The sequence below is a fragment of the Neolamprologus multifasciatus genome, chromosome 9 (genome assembly GCF_963576455.1).
Source record: "Neolamprologus multifasciatus chromosome 9, fNeoMul1.2, whole genome shotgun sequence".
Lineage (NCBI taxonomy): Eukaryota > Metazoa > Chordata > Actinopteri > Cichliformes > Cichlidae > Neolamprologus > Neolamprologus multifasciatus.
Window position 1 is genome coordinate 16,603,959 of NC_140447.1, and position 21,158 is coordinate 16,625,116.

General features: G+C 40.2%; 1 protein-coding gene across 2 annotated transcripts in view; it reads right to left on the reverse strand.

The window, feature by feature from the left end:
- dok6 (docking protein 6) overlaps positions 1–10,778 on the reverse strand; it is a 56,918-nt gene extending 46,140 nt beyond the window's left edge. The window contains exons 1-2 of one of the 2 annotated variants that reach the window (XM_085172201.1): positions 10,623–10,778; positions 10,446–10,535 (exon numbers count right to left, since the gene is read on the reverse strand). In XM_085172201.1, coding sequence (XP_085028327.1) covers positions 10,446–10,535; positions 10,623–10,757 — 225 coding nt within the window. In that variant the 5' untranslated portion in view covers positions 10,758–10,778. The remainder of the gene's footprint in view (positions 1–10,445; positions 10,536–10,622) is intronic. The other variant, XM_085172202.1, reaches the window with a different exon arrangement.
- Positions 10,779–21,158: the final 10,380 nt, after the last annotated feature.

The window sequence follows — 21,158 nt, forward strand, 5'->3', positions numbered from 1 at the left end:
AACTTCATCTGATTCTTTTTTGCATCCGTGTATACAAATGTCATTTTTTAACAGCTCATTTCAGAAGATTGGATTTGAAACAACCTTTCTAGATCGTGTAATGGCTAAACTGAATTTGGCAACACTTTCAGAAGCATGACTGACTGATGACACAGGATCTCTGACTTCTAGTCAGACACAAAAATTAACAAACCTAGCAGTAAATTCCCTTTGGATACTAGCCATTTACACGCTGCCACGTGAAGTCACCCATGCACGCATGCGAACGCAGGCAAACACAATGACCACATACTCAATGCGCACATGCACGGACACACAAACTGAAAGTGAGCGTAGCTGCAGAGCTGCACCCCGGGGGCTGGTCTGTTGATTAATGAGGGGAGGAAGGTAAGAAGAGGAGGCTGAAGCAGAAGTGTTAATGGAGCTATGACAGATTCCTCTAGGCCTGTTGTTTTATAGGTGAGTCTCCAGTGTATCTGCACAAAGTAGCAAAAAGCTACTACAGAGGACTGTAAAGTCCCACTCTAATTTCGGGGGGGAAGGTGCTGATCAAATAGACTTGGATATGGAGCAACATACTATAGCCATTATTTAAGGAATACATGTATCTATGAACACCTTATTAGATTATTATAGCTCTTATTTTCAGCCACAAGACAGGCTCGAGTTTAAAGCAAAATTTGTTTCACTGAGACATCTCTACAAGGTTCTCTTGTAAAACACTTCTGAGAGACATACCTTGGGTTAAATGACAGCACATTGAGTGATTCTACAGGAACATCCAATCTGTTCATGACTTGAGGCAGTTTGGAGGAGAATCTCAATAAATTGCTATTCTTTATTGAGATTTTCCCTAAAAGTATCACTTGAAAGAAAGATGTGATCTAGAATGGATATATTATCGCTAAATAGACTAAACCAAGAAGAGATGGGAACATGCTGTCTTTACGCTAAGGTAAAGATAGATGGGTAGATGGGATGGTTTGCCATTTATTTAATATGTATTTATCTGTGTTAGCTTGATTGGTTTAAGCTTTTATTGCATTGACTTTTTCTAAATGGTCTTTGCACAGCAGCATTAATTTACCACAATAGAGAATCAGGTTGGCAAAGGTTATAAAGCTAATTAATACTTCATTCAAAATCAGAACTGCAGCTCTCATTGTGACAATAGATTTTTTTAAGTATATAACATGCCTGGATCATGCATTTGCAATTTTCATGGAAATTCATGCGATTATAAATATATTATATAAGTATTGTAGTGTTGTAGTATTGAGTATTGTGGCATAGTTTCAACAAGGTGGTGGAAACATTTCTCAGAGATCTCGGTCTATGCTGGCATAACAGCATCAGAGTTACTACAGTTCTGTAGGCTCCACATCTGTGATGACACTCTCCTGTTCGACCACATCCCAAAGGTGCTCTGTTGGATCGAGATCTGGTGACATTTGCATAAGCTATGCTGCTCGTCATATTCAAGAAACCAATTTGCGATGACTCGAGCTTTGAGGACAGGCACATTATCCTGCTGAAAGGAGCCATCAGTAGATGGGTACACTGTGGTCATAAAGGGATGGGCCAGCAGGCACTTCGGGACCAAAAGTGCACCAAGAAAATATCACCCACTTTATTATACCAACACTATCAGCCTGAACTGTTGATACAAGACCGCACTGATTCATGCTTTTATAATGTTTATGCCAAATTCTAACCCTACAATCTGAATATTGCAGCAGAAATCAAGACTCAGGCTGGGCAACTTTTTTACGATCTTCTTCTGTGTGTCTTCTACACACAGTATAAGCCCATCTGTTTCAAAGTTGTGCAGTTATGCAGAACTTTAAGACATAAATCACCTTTATTTCCAATTCTGATGATGAGTTTGAACTTTAGCAGGTCATCTTGACCATTTCTAAATGGTTAATTGCATTGAATTGCTCTTATGTGATTGGCTGATTATATATTTGCGTTAAAAAGCAGCTGAATATGAGTAACTAATAAAGTTTCTGGTGAGTATATATAGAAGACTTTTCAGTCTGGGCTAAAGTGCTAGACAGACAGTCCAGCAGACAATCTAACGTCATATATATAGAGAGAGAGAGAAAAAAAGGAATAGCAGAAAAAAAGCAGTGTTGATATAATGGATATTTGTAACAAAAAAACCTTTCTGCTGGTCGTAATCATTCGAGTGGCTTTAATGACAAACTAGTTATAGCATTCGTCCCCTACCATGACAAAAACCTCTTTTGATAATTAGGAACAACTGAAACCAATAATGTGAAAATATTTAAGTGAGGTCCTGGCAAAGATTTATTCATGACTATTCGTGACTATATAATAGAGGCCCATTTTTCAGCATGAATAATGATTGCTGGGCTGTTGTTCCCATATCTTATTAGAGACGCAATTCATCAGGGCCAATAAGAGGTGGCGATTTGTCTTCGGGGTTTATCTGATGGAGGAAGCTGATGAAAACCTATGGAAATGAACACACAACGTATGGCTCTGCATATCTGTGAGTCAATGCACTGAGTCCAAAATGATCTATCACAAAAAAGAGGAGCTAAAAGTAGGCTGCATGCACCCACAAGGCACAAATAAAATCATAAGCAAAACTAGTCATATTAAAAATCCTCTGTCTTCTTCAGCTCCAATTTCCTTTGGCAATCAGAGACGAAGTGCAGAATGCGGCTAATTTTTGCCCACTGGATGTAAAGAATGACTGATTTGCTAATTGATATAACCTGACTTCATTGCACAACCTCAGCCACATTTATCCATGTTGTTTGGAAGTCTCAATTGCTGCAAGTCTAACACAGCTGACAGTGTATTTTCTACACTCCACTGACAAGTACAGTTCCTGGGATGAAAAATCTCCTGACATCCACCATTCTGGACAGCCTGTCATTGTTAATAGTGAGTGCATGGAAGTGGCAAGATCCTATCTTAAATGGCTGTGCCATCTTGGACAATAGACACATTGTTCTCCACTCCTTTGCTTCTGCTTTGGTGGGTGCTTGTGTGCCAATAAGGGGAGGGGGACATACCCACACACCATCACAATACATGCTTTCCACATAAAGGCCACTGATACTGGACACAAATACCCACTTGTAAGTCAAAAACAGCTGAGACCGAGAAAGGAGGGACGTTGATAACAGCTAATGGAGGGAGTGACTGTACGCTGAGATGGGTAGAGAGTCCAGAGGAGTACTTAAAGAGTAACAACTCTTCCCTTCTTTTATATTAAGTGTTTAAAAAAAGAGCAAAAGTGCTTTGTTTGTGTTGTTAGCGTCTTTATCCCTGTGCACTTTAAGCTACAAGCAAAGCATTTGTTGTTGTTTTACTAAAGATGTGGTTTGGTAGCACAGAGGAAATTTTATTCCAAAAGAAAAACACAATCCCATTCGCCTTGTGCTTATATGCTTCTACCAGCCAGTACAAATCAATATCTGTCCAGAGCTATAGATTTAATATATAACCACTTTGAAGGAATTTCATATGTTTAGATTAGTGTCTCTAATTCAAGACCCAACCAAAAGTGAAATACGGCCACAATCTTCTGTGCTGTTGAGTTGTGGCTCTGAATGATGGCCAGAAAAGTAAGTTGATGTTTGACCTTTTGGACATCATTTTATCCAGTTAGACCATTTTCAGAGATATTGCCGTAGCAAGAGTACAAATCCTTGAATCATAGCCAAAAATCTTGTTTTAGCATGGCCTTAACATGGATCACCAACTTATAATTAGTTCATTGTTAAAACCAAGTAAACAGTTGCGCCACGTTTTAAGAAGATGTACTAAATTTGATGGATGGAAAACCTTAAAATGCAATACCTCTGATCACAGCTGTTGATAGAAAGCAGGCATAAAATGGTCCAAAAGCAGCTTGTCGCATGTGAGATGGTGAAACTGGAGAGTGTCTTGTTATATTTGAAAAAAAAAAGAGGTTGCTTTTGTTGGACGAAACAATTAAACTGCTAATCTTTTCAGCTCTGAATGGAAATTCCTGTTCAGCTCTATTTCCAGCCTTCGTTTCTTGCCCAGTGTTGCAAATACGGATGGATTCACGAATGTTACATTTATCCCATGAGTAAGCATTCATGATTAGTGTCTAACCCTCGAGCCAGTGCGGCTGATGGAAGTATTACTCCATGTAATGTCATGCGTTCAATCACAACAAATTATTCCTCTCTGTCAGTTTCTAACAAATCTTTCCGTTGTCTTTTCTATCAAACACTGAAATCTAATTCCCCCCACCAACACCAAAGGTGGTGAAAATCTAAGACGCAATAAACTCCGGCAGTTGTTACTTGTTTGCTTGTTTTTCCGAGTTTCTAGATCGCAAAGGGTTATTTGCAACAAAACAAACTGTATGAATGCACAAGATTGCAAAATGGTTCACTCATAAAAAACTCATTTTAAGACCTCAAATCACTTCTGCAAATCTATAAACAGGACTGTATTCATCTTTTTGCAAATGATATCCTTGTGCTAGGATGATGAATAACTTAAGCTCTCAGTCTGCAGCCCAGATTATTGGTTTACTGATTATTTGTTTACATTCAGACTTTTTGGCTGATTGTTTGTTCACTCCTCCTCATTCCGGACCAGACATAATGCATTTTTAATGTGTTTTCTGCTTTGACATTTAATGCTGTGCTTGGACCAAGGCACTCTCGAAAATACACTTAGATGGCATTAGAGCGGTCACTCTCAATTTTTATTACTGCTATTATGATGTGGACGAACAGCAAAGCTAATATATTATTTGTGCTTTAAAGATCGAAGTTAGTTTGCGGGGTCCAATCTTTTTATTTGTGCTTAAATTTAAAGGTGAAAGTTGACCAATTGTGCAGTCTGGGACAACGCTCGCTGATTTTAATTTCCAACAGCACTCTTAATCTCAGGAACTTATTCCAGCTCACTGAAATGAATATGTGTAATGTGAATGGGGTCATTTGTTGTCACATACCCGCAGAGAATTATAACTCCTTACACTCACTGTGCAGCTTTATATCGTCTTCCAGCTAACTGTTTTGCCTTGGCTGCTCTCAGTAGAGAGGAAAAAAAACATGATAATGACAGTACGCTTGTTCAATATGAGCGGCTACTTTAACCTAACATGCAGTCATGTGATCCAGTGCTAACAAAAGAAAATTAAGGTTTTATGAAAAAGAAGTTGTTTGTTGTTGTTTTTTTCATGTGGTGAGAACCAATACTATCTAAGGGAGTGAGACGCACTCTGTGTCCTCTTAAAGTACTACCCAACTACCTGTGAGCCAGGATCTGTTCTACAGCTTCTTTGAAGTGTCAAAACATGTTTGTGAATACAGAGACCGGCAGACAAACTCACCTCCAGCAAACTTAAATTGACCGCTTTTGCTAAGACTCAAAGTAAAGTTGGACAGACGCAGAGGGGAGGAGAAAAATATTCACAAGTTGACCTTTTATATTTACCGCAGTGTTCCTAAGCTTGGGAAACATGTACTGTACTGAGACTGACACACAAATTACTCAAAGGTCACCTTATTCAGCCTTTCAAGAGGAGTCCATCCCACTGATAGCATCAGCCGTTTTTCACTGAAAGGAAACAAAGAACCTGTTTTGATGACAGAAATATCGCTACTGCTGTTTCTTAGACGCTGCTAGATTTTGCTTTTCTCTGCACTGAAGTACTTCACTTGTTTCTGGCTCTTGTAAGGATTTAGTTTATTTTCATGTTGTAAAAAAAAATACTGTATGGTACAAAGCCACAGGATTAAAATTAATTGAGAATCCACACACTGTTCTCTGGCAGCAGATTGTTTACTTGTTTGTCGGGTGCATGTGTGTGCCAATTCAATGTCGAACCAAGCCAACTTGGTGTGTGTGTGTGTGTCTGCCTTTGCACTGTGTCAGGGGGAATAGCCTGTTGGGGTTATGGAGGGTGCAGCGCGGGGTGATGAATAGGATGCTTTTGTGCTCGGGCCCCACAGCTGTCTACAAACCAGTGAAGGAGAGAAAGGTGATGGAGAAAGGGGGTAAGGTAAGAGAGATAGCCAAATAAAGGGGAAGAAAAGAGCGAGGGAGATAAAATAGCGCAGAGGAGATGAGAGCGTCACTGCTCCGCGTGGGGAGTACAGGTGAGATACTGGGAGCTGAGAGGTGAGAGAATGGGTTTAGAGGTGAGGAAGAGAGGTGGGGAAGGGGGGATGTGAGAAAGGAAAGGAAAGAGAGACTGCTTGTGCATTCAAGAACACTGCACCGTTGTCTCTTCAGCCAACACAGAGACAAAGACGTTGGCTAATGTAGGAAATCGTTGACATTCATGTGCATGGACAAAAACAAAAAAATGCCTCCAAAAAAATAAGAAAAAAAGAGGGCGAGAGAGGAAGCAGACCTGACCTCATGGCCTTAACCTTCACACATGATGGGGTTTGAAAATGAGCCAATCATAGTGAGTGATGCTGATGAGTTCGGCCAAAGCTGTTGCCACTTTAACACCTATCACATAAGGACAACCACTGGACTGTTTCTAATACAAAAAAAAAACATTTAAAAAAAAGAAAATACATTTTAAATGGCACTGCATTACAATAGAGGCCGATGTGGGAGCACCAGAAGGTCAACTGTGATGCAAAGTCTTGATATGTGATATTTCAGAGACCTTTAAAGCACTTAAAACATTAAACAAGCATCACATGAGAAGGAAAACACCCGAAACCTTTCTGACCTTAGACTTAAAGCAGAGCAGAGACAGTTTGCAAAAAAATAAGCTGCCTGCTGACAGGCAGGGCTCGATATATTTTCAGAGCTGAGCATCAGAAATTGTCAACTGTCAACTTGTGTCAAGTATTTTTGACCAAGTAGATCCTTATTTACATCCACTTTTAGATTTCACTGTAGCAACATTCTCGAGAGGCTGTTTCGCCAATGTTTATGCAACCCCAAATTCAAAATAGTTAGGACACAGAATGCAATGATGTGCAAATGCCATAAACTAAATATTTTATTCACAGTCGAACACAGAAAACATATCAAAGGCTTAAAATGACACATTTAACTCTTTCATTTAAAGTATTGGCTCATTTTGAGTTTGATGGCAACAACACGTCTCAAAAAAGCTGGAAAAGTAGGTGGTGCTAAAAAGAAACAGCTTGAAAGTAACTGGCTTACTTAGCAATCGGTCAGTAACATGATCTACCAAAGCCTGGATCTACAGATGGTGGCTCAATTTCAGATGTTCCTCAACTTAAAATTGCAAAGACTTTGAATATCTTATCATGTAGAGTACATAATATCAGCATAAGAGTCCAAGAATCTGGAGAAATCTCTGTGCGCAAAGGCTGAAAATCAATATTGCGTGTCTGTGATGTTTGGTCTGTCAGGCGGCAAAGGGTGTTTCATGGAAATCACTCCATGGGATCAGGAACATGTGTATATCCATATATGCAGGTTAAAGCTCTATCAGGCAAAGAAGAAGCCACATGTGAGCATGATCCAGAAACACCACTACTATGTGGTTAGACAGAAACAAAATTTGAAATTCTTCATAGAAAACATGAACTAAAGAGAAGAGAAACCATCTGACTTGTTCAGCGCTCAGTTTAAAAGCCTGCATCTCTGATGGTATGGAGGTGCATTAGTGCCTGTGGACTTGGCAACACATTGGCACATCTGGAAAAGCACCATCCGTGCTGAAAGGTATATACAGGTTTAGAGCAACATATACTCTCATCCCTTTCAGGGAAGGCATTTCATACTTCAGCAAGAAAATGTTAAACTGCATACCGCACGTATTACAACAGCATACCTTTGTAGTAGAAGAGTGTGGATGATGAAATGACCTACCTGCAGTCCTAGACCAACATCTGGCATGTAGAGTCTTATATCAGATGCAAACTTAACTGCAAAAGTCCAGCAGCTGCTCTCCTAAGTTACCAAACCTTTTGTAGACTGTTGGTTAAAGTAGAGAGGACGCTGCACAGCTGTAAACGCGACCCTGTCCAACTTTTTGAGATTCATTGATGCCATCACATTTAAATCCCCCTTATATTTTTCATAATATGGTACATTTTCTCAGCTCAAATTATGTTCTCTATGTTCTGTTTTTAATAAAATGTGAGTTTATGAGACTTGAAAATCATTGCACTCTATTTTTAATTACATTTTACAGTGTTCCAGCTTTTTGGGGACGCAATTTGGGTTGTACATTTAGCATTCAAGAATCTACTTTAATACAATGAAAACTGCCTTAGTGATCACTAAAAATGTCTAAAAGGCATCAGTCCCAGTTCTTCACATGTGTAGACACTGTCGTGTTGTCTGACAGTATTAAGTGGAACAACTGTTAGACAGTTTGCTCAAATAAAACGAAGGCTCTGCATGTTCTGGTAAGCTGCAGCAGGAATGCTGTTGGAGAAAATGTGAACAGAAGTAAATATAAATAAAGCAAAATACTGCAAAATACTGAAATAAGTATTCTTATTACTTCAGAGCTGTGTGTAATTGCACTGAAATGAGGTCCATTATGTAGATTTGCCTATATTTTATTGATGAAGAACCCAAAGAAGCAAAGAGGTAAATACATCTCTCTATCCAAATACGTGTATTCATTTACCCTTCTAATCTGACTCTCTGTACAGTACGTTCCTCGTGTGTTCTGTTTTACATACATAAACATTACTGAGGTGTTGAGTCATCGATAACAGGAAGAAAATTGAAAAAATAATGAATTAAGCTTAATAGAATCTCTGGTTTATGTTGAGAAAAGCTGCAAAACAACCTTTTTTTACATTTCTAGACAACTGTGAATAACTCACATTTATCTCGAGGTGTATCTTTCCAGTGTATCTGACACGCATTTTCATTTTCATCCCTCTCCAAATCCTCCCAAGAACACTTAGAATAATGCAACAGAAAAAGAAGGGGAAAAAAAATCGCCTGTTGATTCAGGCACACGGATGCCCGATCCTGCTCGCTCTTATTGTTTTGTTCTGCCTGTTTCCGAATGAGAATTGTCCTGAAATAACTAACCCTAGCGTGGACAGATAAATGCATTCCATCTTCCCACACCAGGGTTCTCTAAGGCGATCGCAGCATGACTTTTCTATGATGAAACAGCAGCAAGCGGTGGAGGGCTGAGGAGTGGGCGAGCAGGACACAAACTGCTTTTCTCCACAAACAGCAGGATGAGATGCGGAGCTGGCAGCGATATGGCATCCATACCACGAGCTCAGCCAACACAGCATGCGTCCTCACACTTGCTTTGCAAAGTCATAGGCTATCCACATCTTCTGACCACATTTGACTAATAGCATATGCGCGAAATAAACACACTGAGTCAACTGAGCTGTGTACGAGCAGGCGGATTTGCATGTTAACAACGAGAAATGTCTCGCGCCTTCATTTGTTTCGTGCGGCTTGTAAAGCGACTGTTACTATCAAAGAGTAATCAAAGATATCCTGAACAGCAGCAAACAATGGCAGAACAGTGTTGATGAAGCCAGGTGATGATGAGGGGAGGCAGACATCATTAGCCCCCATCATCACACTTCATCAGAGTAGAGGGAGTGTGCCCGCTCTGTTAGCGTAATGAGCTGGAAGTATGAACAAAAGCAGATGGCTTTATGAGTCAGACAATAAGGCACTCATAATTGAATCTATATCATTCATTTCAATTTAAGCAGTCAAGCCATTTTTCCTCCTTTCTGTATCTCAATAGAAATCCTTAATCAATGCATTGAGGAGCTGCCATCATAATGAATCAGGCGCACTTCAATGAGACTTTTCAATTCTACTGGGAATAATTCATGAAGGCTGAAAGAGAGGTAAAGTACAGCGCAGCCTGTGCTGTATGATAAAGGTAGGAACAAGTATTTCCCATCTTAACATCTGTATGAAAGAGTGTTTATTTTTTACCACACATCATCCATAAAGGGACTAACATTACCTTATTACACACAGGAATGTATGCCATATGACTAATCATACTATAACATTACATATTTTTTTATATCCCTATAATCTACTCATTAAATCTACCAAGTTGGTTACCCTTTCTTCGAGCTTATACATTCATAAGACGAGTTGCAGGCTAACATTCTGGAAGAAAACCAAGTTATGGCTGACAACAAGCACAGGGTATGATTCACAAACCCCTCGCACATGACACCGGCTGTCAATCACCCAGACTTTACCATCACCTCCAAAGTATTTGTGCAGAAAGCACCGAGTGAAACTTGGCGGCTGCTGGAGCTTCTCTAATCTGTTTTCCCTCTTGAAGAGCTCACAGCAGGACGCTTTGCCCGTGGAGCAATTAAAGCCTCTTTCTTAATCCAGCTGCCCTTGACTGCAAACAACTGGAAGTCCTCTTCCCTTTCCTTCCTTCCTCCTCCTACACCACCTCCTCCTTCTGTTTCTCCTCCGCCTCGCTAGACAGCAAGTGCAACAGTACTCACCCCCAGTTTCTTACTCCGTATCCTCACGTATCCCTGCTTGACTATATCGTTGAAGTTAGAAGCCATAGTGAGAGGGAAGCTGGCGGCTTCCTGTCCGAAAGAAGGAAAAAGAAAAGAAAAATAAAGTAACCTCTCTCTTTCTCTCTTTTTTTAATTTTGAGTAGCGGAATCTTTTACTTGAGGCTCGGTACGTGTGACATCCAGCAGGAGGAGAGCGAGAGGTGGGCAACCTGCTCCGGTGTCAGCCAGTATGACGCTTGGGTTGGCCGGCTTCAGCGGCGCGATCCATCCGGGAGAAGAGGGAGATACCATTCGTCAGCTGATTCACTTCAGCCGGAGAGGAGAGCAGAGGCGCGCTTCCTGGACCACACCACCACGCACCGGCGAGGGGGGCGTGGAGGATATGTGCTGAGGAAGGTGGTGGTGGGGGGGATCATTTTTATTTAGTTTCATATTAAAAGCCCACTTTGTTTAAAAACTAAATCCCCTTCCTCTCCCTTTCCCTTTTGCAATCGTTGTAATTCAAAAAGTCACTTAGTGGGAGTCATACCTACTGTGATTAATATCCCCGAGGAATCAGTGGGAACTGTAATGGTTGTCTACTGGATTAGTTGGCATTAGTCCAAAATGCTGGACTCTATTTCCTCTGTTAGTCTATTTTAGCAGGACTAAGCTCTCAGTCTCAGAATATTGTGCTCATTTTATTGTAGCCTTATAAAATACTGTTTTTCATGACAGGCAGCACGATCTTTAACCCTTTATGGTTTACTCATGGAAACACATGGAAATTCAAAATTTCAACCCTAGAGCATCTTACATGACTTTTTCTTTTTTTACTTGTGTGCCTTTTTCCAAATTTATTTTCATTTTTATGGCAAATTTAGTTCAGTGAAATAACCATAATATGGTTCCTCAGCCCCTTTTAGGGTATACGTTTTTCCAAAAAGTGTGTATATAAAAAACATAGAAAAACACATTAATTTCAAGTAACGTTTATTTAAGAACATTTTTTTTCATTCACAATGGAAATGTCCAAAACTGTAACAAACATATTAAAGCACAGCCCTGACCAGTCACAGGAAACAGCTTCACAGTAACATGGTAACATGCTGTATCATGGTAACATGATATTTTCTTCAAAGATTTAAGTTCATTCCAGTTCACCTACTGAACTGAGCATGTGTATACACCTTAATACAGGCTGTTCTATTTTATGGCACAGCACTTGATAGGTTGACTTCCATAAAAGAGCCAAGCAGACAGCTGCAAAAAAAAAACAGGTTTTTGTCAATATCCAGCCAGACTTGAAGGAAAACAATAACACAGAAGTGTTGAGCTACTGAAAACAAAATACACTGACATGGAAATTGTAAATATATGACAAGAAGTCAAAAAACAACATAATAACTACTGATGGGACCAATTTTTCCTAAATAAATTAGAAATACCCAATTACTAAATTAATTTAAAATAATAACACTAAGTAAAAATAAACACCATTGTGTGCAATTTAAGTAGTTAAACTATAAGATCATCAGAAAAAAGATCCCACTGTACCCTTTCTAGCCTGAAAATGTTGAAAATTGGCTACATTTCTCATCCGATCACTGTATAGTGTTATAGAATTTAGAGGAAACATCCAAATATACCATTTACTACTGGTCTATATTTTAATAGTGTATTTTTGTTAGTAAATAACACAAGTATGGCTCCTTAAATGTATCTGGTGCGTGCCTAAAAATGGACTATCACTGTTATGGTAGGTAAACAGGGCACACAATCAAATATGGTGCCACCATTTTTATGTTACAAATATCACTCATTTCTAGAAATCCAGCATTAACAACATCCATCTCAACATTTATAATAATTATTTAACTGTATAATGCATGGGTTTCATCAGTTTACCACAATTGGTTTCGATGCTATGACCACAAGTGTGGTAGGTGTAAAAAACCCAGTTTCCTAAATTCTTGAAAAACTCCGGAGTTCAAAATGCTCCAGGCCACTGCTGATTGGTCAGATCCATTAATGTCCCTATCACATTGCCCTATCTTTGCTGGTTAGTCAGTCCAAATTTCAATGTCTGTTTAAGTTCCTTGCCCATATTTTCTTGGATTAAATAAATAGCTCAGCCTTCATCTTACAAATAAAAGGCTAAATTTACTCATATGACTCCATATGACTGAAGACAGTCATCAACACGTCTCCTCCAAGTACACAGACTAACATAACCAGCCTGTTTAAAAAGCAAAACCACAAACAAACAAAACATTATGTACATTTTTTTTCATCTAAATTCTATTTCATTTGTGACGCGATGAAATTAACATTGGACTCTCCGAATCTGTGTTCCTGTGATGTCGGCATCAACTTGCTCTTACATACATGAGTCAGCTCAGAGGGACCTGTTAGCTCGTATGACGGACCTGAGAGAATGAGGTTGAGACAATAATGAGGTGCTGATTGTTTCTTTGCCTTATTCGTTCTATAAAGAAACTTCTTATAAAGATATGGTAGAAAGCCATTCTTGAACACAAACTTTCACTTAAAAGAAAGTTGAACAAGGATGTTTAGGCAACGTTGAAGGTGTGACCATCGTGGTAACATCTGCAACCTCAAACTTATATTTTTAAACTGTTTTTCAACCACAGCTAGATGTTGAGAAAAGGCTGCCAGCCCACAGTTATTAAGTGTTTTCTGGGTTGTAACTTCAGATTTTTCTTTCTTTTCTTCTTTTTTTTTAACATTAAGTTAGGCTAGTCTGTTTTAGTTAGTTTTGAAAGTTGCATGCTACCTAAAATTGTTTACAGTAAAACCTTTTCCTTATTTCCTAACGTGAAACGCGAATTGTTACGCCTTTATCCTAGTGTACCTTCCAATACAAGTATTTTTAGATAAATAAACCAGAGTCACCAGCAGGTTTGCAAAGTTTAACTTTTTTTCATCAAAAAAATCACCTTTAGGGTTGCATCAGGAAGGGCATCCAGTGTAAAACACTGCCAAATCAAACAGGGGGAGCTACCTTGGTGAGGGAAGAGAGCAGCAAAAAAGTAGCGTCTTTTTCTGTTTCTTATATCAGTTAATAGAGAAAACAACCAGCAGAGTAACCAGTTCAAGTGATTATTTGTTGCTAACCCCATTTAATAGATATCAGGTTGTGACTCAACAACAATTAGCCAAAACTGATTTACCTGCAATATCTTGATGTTCCTTTGTTCTGTACAGACTTGGACTGTTTTAGTCATTATTGGCATTCGCCATTCATCCTTTTTATCACTAAATTCGTGTATAAGCTGGTGCTCAAGGTCAAGATTAAGATGCTCTCCTTGATCACTGTTAACATGCAGTGAATTCAATAAGACTACTTGTTTACTGAATTTTGCTGTAACTTTTGAAACCTGAAGTAACCACTCAAATTCAGTCCTCGGCTCTCTACTCCTCAACAATATTCAAAGAAAATATGCAAATACACAACAGAGCTTGGTGTTCAGACTAATTTGCGACGCACTTTGTACCTTGCCTTTTGGTTATTACCTGTCTCAGTATGAATAGCATTTCCATATTTTTCACCAGACAGTCCGCTAATAAGGAAATACAATTTGAGATTGCTAGTGTGCGAGCTCTGTGTTTTGTCATTATTAGGCGGCCCCGAATTGATGTTGTTTGATTTGCTGAATAATGCAACCAGATAGGTGAGTGCCCTATTAAAGGATCAAATGAATAGTAGGAAAGCAGACAGTAGAAAGCATGGCACCGCCCGCTGGAGCTTGTAAGTAGCAGATACAATGCTGCAGATTGGCAATCAAAAAGCACCAAAAATAAAAGCACAGAAGCAAATTCTGATCCCTGCCAGAGCTTTAATCCTGATGTAGTGAGAGGCGTAGCTCAGGTTGTACAGCTGTAGCTTGTGAAATCCTTGGTATGAGACAGCAGATGCTTCAGGTGCAGTGATACGAGTGGCTGTCATTGCTTATGTTGTTTAAAATGCGTGTGTGTGTGTGTGTGTGTGTGGGGGGGGGTGGCTTATGTAACAGAGTTATATAAAGTATACAAAACTCTACATAAAGATCAAAGGCTTTTAATTCCTGGAGAGGTTTTTCCAGATTCTTTTGTCTAACACTTTGCATTATAACAAGAAAGCCACAGATTTCATTGTAAAAATGAGGACAGAAACACTCCAGAGCAGCCTGTGTTTTTTCCGGTTTATCCCGGCACAGTTATCCTATTGCGAGTACTAATTTATTTATTTATCGTGTTTCACCGAAAATGAAATATCCCCTGCTGGTTGGAGGCCCTTTTTCAGTGCGGCATTGACGGCTGCCACTTTGAGAAGTGTCATCCTGTCAAGTGTCAGCTTTTAAGACCAGAAGTAAAACACAGTTTCTGTTTTTCTTTTCTTGTTTTTTTTTTTTTTTGTGTCGCTTTCTTCACATTCACCGGGGCACGCAGAACAGCAAGCTGCCACCCCTCCAACAAACAGCTTGACTTTGATAGTCTTCATGTCTCTGTGGATGTGTCCTCAAATTTTAGACTTGTCAAAGTTGTTTTGTCTTCATAATCCTCTTTGTACAACATGGCGCTCTTCCATTCCCACTGCCTTGTCATCCTCTCTCTAAGAAAACAATGCTGACAGCAACAATTTCTTATTTATTGCACTAAATATTGTGCTCTGGTGACTGTCATTACCAAGGACTGTCCTAGTTTTTGGGGAAATAATTGCTTGCCATGATACAAGACCAGCAATCATTCGGTCTCCGGTTGGTATCAGGTAGAGGGGCAGCCTCCACAGCGTGCAGGCTGCCACGCAAATCAACATACGGCCCCGTCATACATGAACGGCTGCCAACGGGGGTCAGATGTGGCGAGACTCGCTCAGGAGCAGAGAGACCTTCACCAAGGTCAGTAACCAAAATCTGCTGAGCTGTGGAAAACAACTCCTTTCCAATATGGCAACTTATCAAATATTGACCTCATAATCATCACCATTTTTCATACACGTTTCGCATCACCTGTCTAATTCCCTTCATGTCTATGATGATTAATACGGGGGAAGACTGAGAAACTGCAGCATCCATTAGAGCACCAAGCATTCCTAAAAAACCTCCCCGGAGCTGTTTATTCGGTCACTGCGGAGGTAAACGCAAATGTTTTTTATGGTGTGGTGAAATATTGAAACTGCCTTAAATGCTTACTTTGTCTCAGTGATACTTGGCAAGCACTCACAAGCACAAACAGCTTAATAATTAACACGTTTCGAAAAAGATAAGTGATGGTGAATGAGAAAAAGAGGGGGAGAGCGAAGGAGAGAAATGCGTCTCTGTGCTTCGTTGTTTGCCAGGTAAGCATTTTTACACGTAGGCGGAGGCGAGAAAATAGAGATCACACAGGCAGAGTTATGGTAATGATCTGCTCCGGGTTCCTGTACTCGAGCTTTTTACAGCAACTCGTATCAGCCTGATATGTTAATAGGCACAATGGGATTTGGGTTTGATTAAATGTCAATGCCTGAAGGAGAAAAGCAAGAGTGGAGAGAGGGGGGAAAAGAAAAAATCTCAGAATAAGAGATGTCGCTTGTTCTGAGCTCAGCGGGTTCTTGCCCATGCAAGAAGGACATTGGTTAGTCTCACACTATAGGACAGCAAAGGTTGTGTTAGTCCCAGCGGATCAGGCCATGACATGTTTGTGATTTACTCCATAACAGCTAGAGCTAGAAGTGGTTAGAGGGCTTTTCTGTCCTTCAATAGAAGGTGAATCATGAGAGTGGGCAAGTCAAGAGGGTCCTTTACTTGAGTCAAAGATAAGGGTATGAACAGAGTGTATAAGCTTCTTACGAGTTCTCCTCACAAATTAACCGAAAATAGCAGAGCCGAGGCTAAGATTTAATTTGCAGCACGATGTCTGCTTCTGCAAATTCGTTCGTAAGGTGATTTAGCAGATACACCTTCTGTTTTAAAGTCCTAACTATCGAAAATGAAATAAAGAGCGCATTTGCATCGGGGCCGATTTATAATTGTAAATGAGTGCATTAGCCCGACAATTAACTTTGGGGTGTAAACGCTGCAATTACACCAGTGGCCATTATGTTAATCAAAGAGGATGAACGAAAACACAAAGAGAAAACTGGTAAAAAAAAAAAAAAAGAAGTTTGTGAAGAAGAAAAGATGCAGACAGGATGAGGAAAAATGGGGAGAGGAGAGGCAAGGACACAGGGACAATAATTGAAAGGGAACAGATGACTCCCAAGGAAAGAAAGGCTATGCCTCATGTCGGTTTGACCCACTCTTTGTGTCTTAAATTGGGGTCCATCTTGTGTCACGGTGAGCCTGAACCCCGAGCTGGATCTCTGGAGAATAGCTGTGCTGCTGTGGCACTTCTCAGAGAAAATAACCAGAGGAGGCTGAATCCATACTTTGTCACACTCAGCCCCTTATAGAAGATTGAGGAGTAAAATAGGTGACTCAACTCAACCCACACCCACCCACCCCCCAAGAGTGATGACACGCCTGTTTGGTCTTCTTTTCTGATACTGCACACCTCATTTGGACACCGGAAGCTGAATTTATCAACTCTCTAAGTGAAGGAGCGGCTGGTCTTGGATCATTCACCAGGTCCTTGATGTGGCCACCTCATTCATTTTAATGATCTTTTATATTAGGAGACTCTTGATGAATTAAAGCCGGTGTGCCTGGAATTAGATATCGGGTTTTCTGGAGTTGTTATTCTGATTAGTTTTTAATTAGTTGTCTTTAAACATCACCTTTTTTATGCATCGCATTAATTTAAAAGTTATAATGGCAACAACATGTTTTGTATTTGCAGCGCTTCATCTTGTGTGCCCTCTACTGTAAGGTCAAAGGTCAGAGTAAACTGGCACATCCTAGGTCGCTAAAGGTCTTTAACTAAACAGGTGCCGGTGCAGGACAGATAAGAGCATGGCTTAGGGTGTTTAGATTGCCACCCTGCAGTTACTGGTCCTCAGGCTCTTTAAATACTGCGTAATTATACATTAATTAGCCCATGTGATGCTGAGTCTGTTTAACTGATCACAGCCTCATATACTTTAAAAAAAAGAGTAATGAGCTGGGACAGACAAGCGTGACTAATGTGTATGCCCTGTAGAGGGCAATATTGTCTGCAGTGCTAGGAGTACTTTGAAGGGGCCTTTTAAATGTCTTCATATTTCTTCTGTATGGTAATGAAAGCTCTCTTCTTGTGCTATAAATTCCTAAAGTGATGAATAATCAACATAAGCTGTGTTACAGATCGCTGCATGAAGTCAAGAATTAGTCTGTTATAGATCAAGGCATTTTCACATATGCTTTAAATCCTTTAAAAAAAAGTTTGTTACCTCAAATAGGAAGATGCAGGCTGCTTTGTCATTGCTTGTTATTTGTCATTGTGCACCTCATTTAATATGACGGTGGATCAGTGTTTAAGAGCAGATTCATGTATGTGTTTCCAAGTGCTGTTTGTTCTCTTCCAAGGCTCAGTTTAGAAACAGTTGTTGGTGACATGATCAGCAGCAGAGCATGAAATTTGGCTAAAACGTCGCCTCGAGCACCGCGGGTTATTGACTTCCGTATTTAATCTGACAGCTTTAATATAAAACAGGTGATCCTTGTGCCTTTCTCAATGGCTGTGGCTTGTGGATCCTTCTTCGGGACTGGCAGAAGCGCACGACTCCAGTGCTCACCATCCAGGTCAGAACAAAGCTACTCTTTTACCTCCATGGCCCGCGTTACAACGGCTCGTGTGTGAGGATGGAAAAAGAGTGGAAATCAAACCTCCTCCATAAATACATGAAAGGTCAGCGATGACGTCAGAGTCCAGGGACTGCCCAGTCCGTGATTTTGCGGCCCATCGTCGGTGCCTGATTCGCTGCGGCTCTTTATATTTTGTACTCAGTGCACCTTGACCATGATCCCAATATAAACACAGTGCTACACTTCTGAAATAGAAATGTGTGTTTGCCCGCTGCTCATAAGTCTTTCTACTGTTCCATTTGTTGCAGGCGGCTACAAAAGTAATAATTTTTGCTGACTTGCACAAAAAAAATTGAAAATAAACTTTCTTTATTCTGTTTGATGTAGTTTACTATGAACTGCATTGTTTCATGAGTTCTCTCAGTATTCACTTTCCATGCTCTGCTCTTCTTCCACTATCCGTGAGCCCTCTAGGCCTTGGCTCAAGACTCCTCCATTTCCTTTTTCTAGTATTATGACTGACTGCAAAGAAGTGTGTGTGCCCATCTGCTGTGCTTGGCCTGATTTTTTTGGCCATGACCCTTAACTTTGCAGTATGTAGTTTTTCAGTCTGTTTCTTGCTCTATTGGAAGGTGTCTTATACTTTGTTCCAGCTCTGTCTCAACATTTGTATCTTTGCTTCACTTTGAAGACTTGTGTTTGCTTTACATGCAGCTTGTGCCTCGGAGAGGCAGGGTTCTTTGAAATTCAGTCCATTTCCTGTTGTTATCCATGGCTTTATGCATAAAGGTTGGCACATATCTCAGCTAAAGCACTGTTGTTATAGTTATAATTCATTCATTTTCAAATTGAGCTGCATTTAGAAGATAAACAGGAAACCTCTGCCTGTTTAGCTGTTGATGTTTAGAAATATTATATTCAAAAGTAGGGCTGCTGTTAAACATTGATCCTTTGGCGAGAGAGAGATGCTGGACTGCTCAATTAAATAATAAAACCTACACTTCACAAATAAATATGTATTAATTTGTTGTTTTAAGAAGCTATTTTGATGCAGACTTGTCCTTATTTATGCTGAGGCACACATCTACCAGCCGTGCAGTCTGGGAGGCAGCCAGCCCCTCCCGGTGAGGTACTGTAAGTCCAACTTTCCCAACTTTGGTCCTCAGTGCTTGTTTTAAAAAGACGTCTACATGTGGCCCACATCTGCATCCACAGCATAAAACTGTTTCACTTTATTTATACAGGAACAAATGTCACTGCTGGTGTTGTATGTGTATAAATTGTTGACTATAAACCATCTGTGGGCAGTTTTTTTTCTGCTCTTAGCGTTGAAGCATTTAAAATATAGCTGCAGTTTTGCCATGGAAGAAGTAAGATTCATTTATGTTAATCAATGTTTACACACAGAGTACAAGTGAGAGGAAAACCAAAACCGAGCGTGCAGCAGCTACCATGTTAATATGTAGATGCACAGCATTGTGTTTAGCATAATGTGCAAAGGAAAAAAAAAAAAACTTTGCCAGATGTTCTTAACTAGCTTTACTGGCCTGAGTATACAAGGGCAAAATAATCTTTCTGCAGCACAAGAGCTCACATTTCTTAATTTTCTGTGAAACAAAGGAACCTTTTCTTGCGGAAAGCCTCTTTTATTTGTGTTGGATTGGAAGACAGAGGGTGTATTTGATCTGTTAAAGCGCCCCGCAATTAACCTGGTACAACACATTGGCCGAGGCTCAGCTGTTGACATTGTGTAGCCGCTGCAGGTACAGCGCTCTCGAATGGCACTGTTTGGTTCTAGGATCCAATAAGCACCACTTAGGCTCATGCAACAGATACACATAGCCATTCACACGAAGTTAACCATTAGTTGGACACTGTTAAATCACACTGCCTGCAGCTCAGCGTGTCACACATTGCTCTCACTTCTGCAAGGCATGGATAGAAGTAATGACCACAAGCGTGCAGGCAACCCGTTCTGTGTTTTTAAGGTGGATAAGCACATAAGCACGGGCAACAAGCCAAACAGAAGCTGTTGATGTTGAACCACGCACTTTTGGCCTCTTGATTGACACATTCAAAGTATCATTTTTGATATTTTGTTATTGCAGCACAACTCTCCAGCTTTAAGCACTGCGGCAGCATTTCGAATACATGCTGTATGATTTCAAACTTCACTCAAGTAGTCGGGTTTGTTGGTCACAGGAGAGGCGGTTGCTAATGAATGGTTGTTATAAATCAAATGTCTAAGATTTGTCAGAGGTTTGTTTTAAAAGCATCTAGGCCCAAAATAACTCAATAATTATATGACTCACCTTGCCACTCAGGAAAAGCGTATTTTTTTTCTCCACCAAAGTACCCACTCCATCTTTGCAAAAAACTAATTCACAGTGTGGCTATGTACATGTAATATTTTTGGATCATAAGAGTAAAAAAAAAAAAGCCCACTCCCTGTCAAATGCTATGTTTTGTTTGTCTGCCAAAGTAAAGGCTTGACAAGAAGGAATCCAGTCATTACCACTGGCAACCATACCTTTTCACCTCGGTGCTGACGGCTTCCCTGACTGCATCACTGCTATCTGACTCCCATCCAACTATATTGGGCCAGACACTGTACATAAACAAACAGGTGAGTAAGTAAAAACATACAATTAAACCCAAATGTACAGCACATGCACAAACACACACACACACACACATATCACTGCCTGCCTGTCTATCCTCTCTCTTCCCCTCTCCTCGGGTATATGCGGTCTCTTTGACACAGTCTGCCAGTCTGCTGCCATGCAGCGCCACATTTAGCTCCGCAAGAAGTGCCAGACTGCAGCAGAGCAGAGCGGAGTGAGGGGGTTATTAATGGCCTTCCTTATTTTAAACGACAGTCTGAAAACACTGGTGGCACCATGCAGACCCTGCTAGCTGCAAGCTTGTCTTTCATCCCATCTGTCTTCACGGTACTCAGTCTCCTTGGTCCTAATGGGCCCATAGCTGTCGCTCTGTCAGTTTGCAC